Here is a 12,958-nt window from a genome sequence, read left to right as displayed (position 1 = left end):
CCTAGGCCCTCATTTCTAGGTCCCTTCCCTTATTTCTCTGAAACTCTAACTAGCTAAAGAATACCTGACATTTGACTTAGAGCTACACATGTGAGGTGAAGGTTCCCCCCGCTCCAGTGTCATGGTGTCCTACCCCTGCGAGCCAGGTTTGCTTTGGATGCCATGTGTCTTATTAATACCATGCGCACATTGACTGTCTGCAGGATCAGAGCGCTTCAGCTGTGCAGGCAAGGACTTCTACAGGCAGAACACCAACACAAAGTTATGGCAGTTTACATGTGATCTTGTATCATTGCCATTTTCAAAGATCACAAAATAACTGTTTCTGATTTTTATACATATCAGTTCCTATATAAAAGCCTTTATAAAGGGAGAGAAATAAACATGACTTTTCATCCTTGCCTTGCAACTACAAGATGGTTTGCTCACAGAGCTCAGTCATTTACTCCAAAACTGTCATTAACTTGCCCTGTTACTTAAATAGCTTGTGATCGTGAAGTCATTTAAATATAGTAATATTTTAAGAGATTAAATTACCTCAAGTACAGCCAAAGTCAGTATGGTAACAAAGTGGTCCTAAAATAGCCTTTTTTCTCCTATCCTTTTTCCTTCTCCTTCAAAGTCAACATCTAGGTACATAACAAGCACATGATCTGTACCCACAGAGTCTTCTCGTAGGGACCACAGAATTCCTTTGTCTCCTTGCCACAGTCAAGTCTAGCTCTGTATTTCTCTGGGTTTCCTCGGTGCCTCTGGCGCTGTCCATAGCCCAAGTGGGCACATTTCATCTCAATTAGAAGCAGAAGCAGAATGCAAGGCAGGGGAGTGTCAGAGGTTACAGCCATTTAATGGGATGAAATTCAAATGAAAATTGGAAAACAATCCAAGAAATCTATAGACGATGAGAACTGAGGAAACTCAATTAGGGGAAACCATAGACTTTCCTCCTCTGGGGACTTGGTTTCTTTTTGCTCCTGTAGTAGCCTATTTGGTCATAAATAAATAGAGAAGCAAAGGGCTTATTGTTTCCATTGTAAAGAAAGGTAAGTTGATTATCACTGTTATTCACATATTCTAATGCCTTTGTATATGTGCACTCCCTATGATCTGACCAGCCAAAGCGGAGTATAGAAGTATGACATTGTCTGTGATTCACCATCATTGCTCAAAGAAAAAAGCAATTTGGTGAGATTCAACATGAATAAATGAAGAAAAAAAAAGTAGAAGTTTTGTGGAATGGTTTTCTCATGGTAAGCTTCACTAAGCATGTCATGATAGATATAGATGGATTTTTTATGTCCCAGCTTATAAACAGGGGAAGCAGTACCAAGCTCAGACCTGATCCGTCTTGTTTTGTTGCATGTTTCACTTTTGTTACCTAGAATGTGTTTGACCTGGGAAATAAATCTGGTTGTTTGGTGAGTAGTGTGGTGTGCGCAGCTATTTGCAGGACCTAAGCTTCCTCAGTAAATATCAAATCACTGTGCAAATCAGAAGACATTCTCTCAAGGCAGGAGCATGTGCGCTGCCTGTTTTCATTATTTTATTGGGTAGTTATTTGAGGCTGTTACTCCTTGTGGGGTTCTAACTATGAAAATTGGATCTGTGGAGATAGCTTTGCTTGCAGCTTTCTTATCTGATAGGAGAGACGTAGAAAATTCCCCTAAAAAGAATAGTGGTGGTGTTTTTGTGATCTGTGGGTCAGGAGTCCACACCAGAGCAGCTACTGAATTCATTTCAGTCTAGGGAATCTTTTAAGAGAAAAGGCTTTTCTAAGCAGAACTCGAATTCCCAGTTTACATGCCAGGAGACCCAAACACTGTTTTTGCTGACCTGTAGCAAATAGGTTTAAAAATTAGATGAATTGTTTGCAGCATATCCTGTTAAGGTGTTCTCTACTCAAGAGCAAAGGTAGTGTTCTGACATTTCATTAAAAAAACAAAAACAAAAACAAAACACAACTCTATAGTTTTCAACCTTGATGAATCTTGTGCTTTCGACATATTTTTGACTTAATTAAAACTATACTCCTAGCAAACTTTAATGAAGTTGCCAGCATCATCTCTGACAATCATACTTTGTCTTACCACAACTAAGACATTTATTTTTCACTGAGTTACATTATTAAAATTGAGAAAGGAATAATTCAAAGGCAGAGAAGATGGCTCTGCAGCTAAGAGAACTTACTGCTTTTACAAAGGACACCGGCTCAGCTCCAAGCACCCACATTAGGGTGTTTGTAACAACCTGTAACTCCATTTCCAGGGGATCTGAAAATAACAGATCTCAAAATGCAAACACACACACATATAAATAAAAATAATAACTATTTTTAAGATGAAAAGAATGAATCAAAGCCTCCAGCTTTATTATATTCCTCATAAATATCACTCACTATATAAAGTTTAAGATTTCTGTAGCAGTTTCCTGAGAGCAACCTCTCCTGCTTTCTGGAAGAAAATAGGTCAAGCATATTTAACCATGTGTATTCTGGGCTATGGAGACATTTTGGTAAACTGCTTTTCTTTCTTCACTGATGCCTATGTACAAGCGTTGGGTATAGTAGTATGTGCTTATAATCCCAGGGCTGGAATAAAGTAGGCGGATTTGCTGGGACTGGCTGGCCAGTTTGCCTAAACAAACTGGAGATTCCCCAGGCCACTGAGTGATTCTGTCTCAAAAAAAAAAATTGGGTAGTACAAACATTTTTGCACACATGCACACAAATATACGTGCTTTTGCCTCATAAATTCAACTCAAGGAATTATCTTAAAGAACTGAGAAATATATAGGCAGAAAGCATTTTCCTTACTACGAGTTTTATTATTGAGAGAACTTTTCATGTGGAAAGAATGGCACTCAGTTTAATCTCATATTGCGCATATTTGGCCTCTGTCTCCCGCATGTCACTGTGACAAATTCTTGGTGGTAAGTAACTTCCGAGCTGAGGCTGCAACATCAGCAGCTGCACCTCTTTGGACTCTTCCACCTGTCCTGAGGGGACTCCTCATTGACTGTTCCCACCTGTTTCTGTGCAGATGCCCTCTCTCTTCCCGATGGTAATGCTTGAAAGTCACTTTTGCAATGTGTTCGGGTCAAATTGTATGCCTAACTTAGACAACGGCCCAGTTAGAATGCAGATCAGAGAAAACGGAAGGAACTGAAGGTTAGAGCTGCTGTGGAACTGGCTGCTGGAGCTTTTCTAATGGCCTTCTGTAGTTTGAGAATTTAATGAGCCCTACACATTCTAGGAGGATCCCTGACTAATTCTGAAACGTCCTAAGCAGGGACCTGGTTTCCCTTAATGGTCCTTGTGGCTTACAACCCTACCTCTATGATAAATTTCTGTGACTTGGCTCCTGGGGTCATCGCTGTGCTGTAATATAAGAAAGCACAGGGTTGTCTCTTTGGTGTCTCTGGCTGCTATTTATTTTTCTTTTTGGCTCTTGTTTCAACTACGAAATCATAAAGCCAGGAGAAAGTAGCTTAGGCGATATTTTGCATCCAATTTAAAATGATTGTCCATGAGTCTTCTCAGGGTGATTAGGGGCTTATTTAGGGGCTCTCAGTAGAGTTCCTGAGGGAGATGGAGCTCATTTAGAAAGTGTGTTGGTATGGCTTCGTGGACTGTTGCAGAATAGCTGTGACATTTGATTTTTCAGGAAAACAGTATGGTGCAGTCTTACATCTTTGCCGGTAAGGCATTTTCTATTCTAGCAGACAAGAAAACACTTGAAGGGTCTATTTCATTTCTGTAAATGAGTAGATAAAATAATTTACCCGAGAAGAGTGTTTGCTTTGTAAGAAATCAATTCAGCGTAACATCAAATAGACAGATTGGCTTGCAAGATGGGACTTTGATTCTTGACCCACTGTCTTCTCATTCCTCTATCATTTTATCTCTTGTGTGGAAATGATGTGGTGTGTGTGCGTGCGTGTGTGTGTGTGTGTGTATACAGCCAGCCTACTGTCTTTTTATACCCTCATTTCTTTATATAGTCTATGTGCGTGTGGAGGGAGTGTGTGTGTGCATTCACATGAGCACATATGTATCTTACACGTCTATCTTGGAAATTCACAGTGAGCGTAGTAATTAAATTTCACAGATAGGAGAACTATTCAGTTGAGTTCTGCAGAAAATCATTTTCTTACATAAAGAGTGACATCTCAATTTAATCTCATATTATACATATGTTAATCTTCTCCAATATGACAAGAATATTTGTGCTGCCCTCAAGAATTCTGAGTGACTCACTCAACTGCCTACCTTTGCTTTAGTCGTCATGTGCTTTGTTTTTTGTTTTCATTTCTTTACCTAGGAGTCATCACTGCTGCTGACATTCTTGACCGAGAGACAACAGCATCATACTGGCTCACTGTGTATGCCACAGACCGGGGTGTGGTCCCTCTCTATTCCACCATTGAGGTCTACATAGAAGTTGAAGATGTGAACGACAATGCCCCACTGACCTCGGAGCCCATCTATTATCCTGTTGTCATGGAAAATTCTCCCAAGGACGTGTCTGTCATTCAGATACAAGCTGAAGATCCTGACTCTGGTTCCAATGAAAAACTGACCTATAGGATTACAAGTGGAAACCCACAGAACTTTTTCGCCATCAATATCAAAACAGGTAAGGGCATGCTTGGCTGCTTTGAAATTGGCTGTCCATTGTTAAATGTGTTGTTTGACCCTTGCTGCACTGACTTATCTATTTTATTGTCTAAAGAACAGAGGCTTGTTTTCTGGGGGTAGTTTTTGACAGGATGGATGGTTTTCCTGTCTACTTGGAGTGTTTTAATCTCACTGAGGTGAACTGTTCTATTAAGAATCAGAGGCATCACTGAAGGCCTCAGGTTTGCTTCATTCATGGTAAAACATGATCCTGGATCACTGAGATGGTCAGCTGCCTCCTCTCTTTCTTGAGAGCAGATGGTTGTCTGTGCTGGGTCCTTTATGTGAGCTAGCATTGTAAGACCTTTACTTCAGTTTTGCTTAGCCTCACTCAAGCTTGCTATCAATGAAGGTTTTAAAGGCTTAATTCTAAGATTTTTCTAGAGTTAGCTCTAGATTAGTTATATTTAGCTCATAGATTTTCATCCCTGTATTATCCATCAATGAACTGTCACTGTTCCAAAGAACTCCCCATGTCTGCGTCTGAATCTTTACCAAAAAAAAAAGCAAAATTTAATTTTCTGATCTTTTGCTTAAAAGGTTTCTAAAGGTTACAATAAGAATTTAGTTCATTAAGTACGTATCAGAAATACATACTGATCAAGACATCGTGGAATTTGGCTGAATGTGTCCTGACCAGGAGGCACACTGGAACATAGCTTTGTGGACTTTGTGGCATTGACCTTGGCGTGTTACTGCTTTTCTGCAGTTGCCACTTTTACATCTGAACAGAGACATTAAACTTTTTGGGGAGGATGTGACAATTGGGGCTTTAATGAATTGAAATTTAGAATAATGTAATTCATGGTGCTCTGGGCAGGTGGGTTGACGTTGGTGGGCATTGAGCTTGGTTTATGCTTGATGGTGTGAACAGACTTGTCTCAGAAACACTAATGGAACTGGTAATTATTTGCCTTTACCTTGTTAAAGGAGAAATGTGCAGTGGACAATATGCCCCTTGAAAATATCAGGTTCCAAGTCACAAAACATGAATGGATTTTTTTATAAGCCTAGTTCTGAATCAGTCAATTTTTGAGCATACTTCAGTGCTTTTAAAAGTACTCGAATAGGACTTGACTTCTGTTTTATTACAAATGAAAGGTGGTCATCAGCTAGCAGTGTCTGGCCGAGGCACATTTGTGCTACAAGGAGAGGACTCGGATAAAAGAGCCTGGCCCAACATCTGAGACACACTAAGTACAGGAAGTCACCACATACCTGAGGGTTCAGCCCTTGTATTTTGTCAAGGAGACCTTTTAGTATACTTCTGTGTTCCAGTATAGCACTATAAAATGTAGGGATGACAGAGAGAGAGAGAGATTGAAATCCTTTTTAGGTTTCACAGAGAGAAAGGGGAGGGAAGAAGGAAGGATAAAAACAAAGGTACCATCAATAAGTTGAGTGCCTTGCACTCACACTCTGCTGTTCCTTCCTGGCCCTGTTGCCGTTCCAGTCATCAGAGGAACATTTGACTCCCTGATCTGACTTAAAGGACTCCACAAACGGTCAAGTTCAGTTGCTGCTCTCTTTGTTTAGGACTGAAAATGAAAAATACATCTTGGGGGCAGATGTTTAGGCTTTCCTGGCCATCCATCTGATGGGCTCCATGGAGAGACCTTGTCTTAGAAATGACATAGACAGGGGTGTGGGAGGATGACACTCAAGGTTGTTCTCTGGCCTCTGCATGTACATGGTCACATGTGTGCACATACATGTGTGTGCAGACGCATAGACATGTGCACCCAACCACATATACATACACTCTTGAATAAAGAATAACTGTCACAGATAATAATATGGGTCTAATGTGAGGAACTTTCGCTAGATCTTCTGTGCATTGTGCTTACTGTCTTTTATGCACATGAATTTCCAGAAAGCCTTACATTATCATAATGGGGCTTATATTGCATAATAAGAGCCTTAATTGTATTCATAATTTCTCTATCTTTGCCAGAGATTTTTTTAAATGTAGATAGAATGACATTTTAGTCCAACTTGTCTAATTGCCTCAAAGAAATGAACAGCACACGTTGGTTTTCAGACACAATATAAGAAAACACTATATCTTGTTTATTCACTTGTTAAGATCATTGTACCTATTTCTTTTTATCACAAAAATCCAATAAATAAGTTTATAAACTTAAGATTTTTTTGAACTTTTGAGGGACCAAAAGTAATATGAAAGGAACAGAACATTTAACACTTGTGATCCGATAACAGAGTCAACACTCACCTGAAGTGGAAGAGCTTTAGTGAATATGATGTTGGCAAGAGTGGTGGGTGGTCAGGGATTGATTGCTTTATGTTTAGGATGTTTAGAATTGCTTTATGTTTAAAATACTTGCCCTGCACTTCAGAGTTGTGATACTCCATGGACTACCACAGAGAACACACAGCGAATCAGTCAGTCCTAGTCTTAGCATCTTTCTGTCCTTGGGCAGACATACATGAGTGTGATGGTCATCTTTGCCAACTTGACTCAGCCAAGAATCAGTCATCTGGGGAAAAAGTCTACATGAAAGATCATCATCATTGAGAGGTCCTAAACATGTTTCTGGGAGACTGTCTTAATTAGGCTAATTGATGGGGAAATACCCAGCATCATTCCCTAAAAGGTAGATCCTGAACTATGTGAGAATGGAGAAATTGGGCTGAGCAAAAGCAAACAGAAGAGCACTCATGTATTCATTTCTTTCTACTCTTGGCTGTCCCACTGTGAGCTGGAACGGTGAACTAAAATAAGCTTATTTTCCTCTGAGTTGCTTTTAAGGGTGATTTTATTTTTTATCACAGCAACAGAAATGAAACCAGAACAATGAGTAATGATTGCTGCCATGAGGACTTACCACACTGGCATAGCACAGTGAAGTCACACTATAAATGATGATGCCCTGTCTGCTTTATGCTAATGGCAGGAATGTGCTCTAATGTCTTTAAGCCCTGGTTTCTTATCTGGAAAGTGAACACAACTCTGTTTATAGCACAGTTATTACTCATGGACAGTGGAAGGCACAGTGCTTGTGGAGGATGCTAGTAAAATGCAGAACTTTTTAAGAAATGTGTGTTTTTATGACTGTATCTTTTTTCTTTTATGTGTAGGGGTGGGTTGTATAGGTGTCTGTGTGTAGATATGTTGTGTGGGTGAGGGGGTTAGAGTTGTACATGAACATATGGAGACTAGAGGCCAAACTCAAGTGTTATTCTTCTTATACTTTTCACCATGGGTTTTGTTTTGTTTTGGAAAGGGTCTTTCAACAGCCTGTAGCTTGCCAATTGGAATAAGCTAGCTTGCCAGTGAGCCTCAGGCATTTGTCTGTCTCTACAACCCCAGTACTGTGGGTATTACAAACCCATGCTATCTTGCTCATCTTTTTATGTGAGTGCTAGTGATTGATCCCACGTCTTCTCATGCTTATTAAGTAAGCATTTTGCTGACTGAACTATTTCTCCAGGTCATACTTTTTCTTTTGTTTTTGTAGTGCTGGGGATCAAGCTCACTGAAGCCTGTGAGCTCCTTGTTCGGGGCATTCTTTGCTCTTGTAGAGATAATATGGTTGACTCCCTGATAGTAGCTTTAATTTTTGGCATTTCCTCTGCCCTTAGAAAGTCAATGGTGTGAAATAGTGGCAAAAACATTAGTGTGATGTTTTTCAACAATGAAGCTGAGGATACAGCTAACCAGAACACTTAGCAAAGATTTATGCTTTAGATTTCTTTGTACCTGGTCTCTCTGTGGGAGACATGAAATTTATAGAGTTTCTCTTTGTTTTGGAAATGTACTACATGATAAATAAAGATTAAAATGATCAATGTAAATATGAATTGTGTCATTGTCCTGGGTGTACAACCTGTAGCTCATAATGAGTACCACTGCCTACCAAATAGAGAGAAGTCTCTCTGCTGATCCTTTACCAGAGCTGGAGCCACATAGAACAAGTGGATTGTGAATTTTCTTCGAGAGCATTTTGTAGGTTAGGCAGAGAAATAAAAGCTGCTAAGCTGGAGGGTCTTCTTTGGCCTACTGCCTGCTTTAGCTCCACACATAGCAGGCAAGGCCACTCAAAAGCAGCTCCTTGCTGGTGCCACACAGTGTGATGACAGAAAGGCTTTGTGATGCTCAGACTCAGTAGAAGAGGAACTCTGCTTCCTTGCAGAGAGATGCAAGAGGGTCATTCAGTGCTCATCCTGACAACACTAGGGAGGATACTCACTTACTTTATTTACTTATTCATTCATTTATTTATTTCAGAACACTTACTTTATTTCTGTCTACTGTATTTACTCCACTCACACAGGCTCAGCAGGCCAGCATTTGGTAGAGCTCTCAATATATACTAAATAGTATTGTTGCTATCCATCTGTATTCCTCACTAGACAAAGGACTGTGTGAGCTACAAGCAGACTGCACATGGGTGCCACTGTCTCATAAAGGAAGGACGCTTGAAGGGTCTTTGCATCACCCTCTTTTGTATAGCACTGGGGCCATCCATTCAGGTTTAGGAAGTGTAATTCTGATACTCCTGTTGACCTGGACCTAGGATTGTTGGGTAGGTAGGAACATAAGAGGAGATAGATTGTGAATTAAGGAGGTTTTGTCTCATGAGATGATAAAACATCATACCTCTTACAGGGCAACTGTGTATGAAAGCTTACATAAAATATAAACTGTGAAACTCTGTAGATGGTCATCCATGAACAGGTGCCATCAGACCAAGCAGACGGCAAGGGGAGCCTAGCAACCCAGAGGAATGTCTACCAGAATGGGCTGCTCCATTGGGGCAGTGTTCTAATCACCACCAGGAGACTAGAACCTACTTCAGTTAGCCTCCAAAGCAGGCCTGGAGATGTTTCAGCTACTCCAAGAGTTATTATTATTATAGAAGGGATGGCACGTTATTTTTATAGAGGGGATTATATGGAAGATCATAACTTCCAGATACTTTCACCTTTTTTTGTTTGTTTGTTTGTTTGTTTGGAGGTTTTTATTTAGGGTTCAGAGGATCTTGAGACTTCCTGTGAAATCTTCCATTGAGAAGCTTGCCTAGTATGAGATATTTTCGAGGGCAAAACATAAGGAAGAAAAAAAGATTTTGCCCTTTGTTCCCTCTGCTACACAGAGGATCGGGGGCAGCATCCACTGTATTGATAGCATGTATCTCTGAAACAAGTCCTGGCTTAACCCGGATCTTCTTCCCATGGCTCCTGATTAGGATTTGAGATGTCTTTTCCACAGCTGCTGTCTGCCTCTGATCTCTGTCTAAGCCTTGCTCTGCTCACTAGCCTATTGTCTCACCTATCTTTGAATAGTAGTTTAGGCTTAGCATCTTGGGATAAATCTGAGCAAAATATCCTTTACCTGCAAGTGGACTAGCTGAACATACCGTATACACACAAACACACACACACACTCAACCCCCAATTATTTGAGAGAGAGGAATCTTCAAAATTGTGTCTTTCATGAGAGTGCCTCAAGTTCTACCTGACTATTGGTTCTTTGTAATGTAGACATGGCTTATCAAAATATTTGATGGCCTGAGTTTTTCCAATAGATCTAAATAATAGCCTCTTGCCTTTGGGTATGTAGTGTAAGAGATAACAGGTAACACTGATCATTAATAAGGGAGCTAACTGAGAACCCCAAGCCATGCATCAGCCTGATAATCACCAGGTGAGCTTATTAGCCATGGAGGCCTGTGGAGAGGCCTTATAATTTGTGTTTCTGACAAATTCCCAGCAGAGGCTGACATTCCCCTGGGGAGCCTGAGGTGCAGTCTCTAGACTTCATTGACCTAAGGGAGGTAGCCAAGACTGAGAAGCCCTGCAGAAGAGGCGGCCAGCTTTGTAAATTACCCCACCCCTCTAACCTTACAGTGCTGTGGTTTCCAGAATCAACCATGAATCCCAAAGTCCTTTTCAACCCACTCGCCATTAATCCACATAACCTATTCTCTTTCCTGTTTCATGAATTCGGTGAAAATGAAAATCATGTCCCTTTAGTTGTCAGTGTTAGTAAACATCACAGAATCCCATAAAAAGTTGGATGTTATATAATATTTGTATACACATTTTTATTTATATTTTTATTGAAAATTGATATATTTTTACCCAATATATTCTGATCATGGTTTCTCCCCCAGCAATTCATCCCTGATATTTCCCACTTCTCCACCCACTCAGATCCACACCTTTTTTTTTATTCCTTCTTTCTAAAACATAGAACAAAGCAGAATTGGTGAAGTAGAGCTTGGACTACTTTGATAAGCAAGCAATCACTATCTGTTTTTAGCAAACAACTTGAATGCTTAATTGTCAAAGAAATACTACCTCATAACATAGGAGTATTAAAAATAATTTGCTCTCCAAAGTAAGTTAAGCCCTGCGCTTATGCACAGCTCCATTTAGGGTAATCTGCTTAGAACACCATCTCTGCTAGGAAATCAGAAAAAAAAAAAAAAAAGAAAAACCTGCCCCCAAAATTACAGAGATTTCAAGAGGGAAATTAAAAGCAAGGTAAGAGACAGTGCAAACAACAGTGCTACCCCCTAGTTATTGCTTTCTTGTTCTGCCTTCACAGTGGAATAGTAACTTCTCCCAAACCAGTAAAGATGCTCTGAATGACGCTTTGATATTCATAAGTTTCAGGCACAAAGAAGATAATGTGGCAAATGAGTATGGATGGAACTGTAAATCACCCTTGCACCTTCATTCAGCCATGAAAGGAGGCCTTGTCCTATAGAACATTAAATTGTATTCATTTAATCTAACAAGTTCAGGAGAACAAATGGGACTCATGCAGATTTATCATGGGGGTTATTTGAATTCAGTGATGACCTTTGCATCTATGTCAATGTGTTCTATATGAACAAAGACAACAGGAAAGTCTCAGAACTGTCCTTGTGTCCAGAGGAGGCTGGGTAATCCCCTCTGGACCGATTGCAAGCTGTGGTCGATAGTGGAGCCTCTAAGATACTGAGAGATGCTCAGAGTGGCCATGCCCGAAGGACATGTTCCCTCCTGCCATGGGCACTGGCTACACGTTGTGGGCTCCATCTCTATCAGGATGCATGTTGTTGAGGACTATTTTAGAATTTCTCGGCCCAAATACTTTTATCATATTAACTTCAATAGTTCTGTTTTGTTGGGAGCTCTCTCTTTATCCTTTAAAGTATTTATCTCATTATACTTTATTTATCAGCTTCATGGTTTGTAATGGAAGTTTTGGTTTATTTGTAAACTCAGTTATGTTATATAAATATGCTTTTGTTTTAATCCCAAGTGTGAGATTTTAGTTGGGCTTTTGTTTGTCCATAGCTGATATTTGTCTTGTGTGGGGCTGCAGTGTGTTGGCCATCTCTGAGGCTGATCTGAGCCCTGTTCCCTGCTCTTCCATTCAGGCTCAGCTGCAAAGGAAAGCTGTGAGAAATTACTGAAGATTATTTGGGAGGGTGATGGAGTCACGTAAATAAAGCAGATGATAAAGATGTATTTACGAGTAAAAAAAAAGATTGATAGAGGTCATAAATTTTTCTTTTATTTCTTGTATCTGGGTGCTATTTCCTGAGCAGTAATTTACTGTGTTGGTTTATTACTATCTTCTGTTCTGAGGGAAACCTTGAATTTTAATTGAAAGAACTGCCTGCCTGCATCATTGGATGCTGGATGCCATTGTGAGAGTGTCCTAGATGCTTCTTGGCCCTGGTACCTCCTACCAGGGCTTTAGCAGAGTTTGCACCTGCTAAGTACTGAGCCATGCCGGTGTGGTCCAAGATTCTCTCATTTAGCATCCACCCGAATACTGGGAAAAGATCTGATGGTTGGCCCAAAGCCCCTGAGGTACTCGGCCCTATGAACATCACGCAAGCTGTAACTTGAAGCAACCCAATGTTGTCCTTTTTCTCTGGACCAAAAGTTAGGAACAGCAGCACTTGTGTCCTAGGTTTTAGCTAGACGTTTGCGTCAGCAGTTTGAGAGGACACGTGTGGTGTGACTAAGTAGAACCGCTGAGACTTCTTAAGCCTCATCTGTTGATGACGATGACATCCTGTGTCCTAGTCGTGATTTTGCTTCAGGTTGTGAGAGTATATGAAAGTCATTGTTGATTGGTTTATGGTACTTTGTAAATCAAGATCCCATCCATTTTTACCCATTTGTAATCTGTCAGGCTCAGATTAATCTGGAAAAATGGTATAAATGAGCCCTGAATGTTACATGGGGAGTTATAGTTACCTTGAGCTTTTCCCATGGAGGAGAGAACAAGTCCACTTTGGCCCTGGTGTCACTTTT

The 12,958-nt window shown here is 40.3% G+C and overlaps 1 protein-coding gene across 7 annotated transcripts in view; it reads left to right on the top strand.

Moving 5' to 3' along the window:
• The window catches only part of Fat3 (FAT atypical cadherin 3), a 594,038-nt gene that overhangs the window by 252,881 nt on the left and 328,199 nt on the right, over positions 1-12,958 (top strand). For all 7 annotated transcript variants that reach the window (XM_060369782.1, XM_060369760.1, XM_060369771.1 and 4 more), the window contains one exon: positions 4,320-4,634. In XM_060369782.1, the coding sequence (XP_060225765.1) occupies positions 4,320-4,634 (315 nt within the window). The remainder of the gene's footprint in view (positions 1-4,319; positions 4,635-12,958) is intronic.

Source organism: Meriones unguiculatus, chromosome 1 (assembly GCF_030254825.1).
Source record: "Meriones unguiculatus strain TT.TT164.6M chromosome 1, Bangor_MerUng_6.1, whole genome shotgun sequence".
Taxonomy (NCBI): domain Eukaryota; kingdom Metazoa; phylum Chordata; class Mammalia; order Rodentia; family Muridae; genus Meriones; species Meriones unguiculatus.
This window is presented reverse-complemented; position numbering and strand designations above follow the sequence as displayed.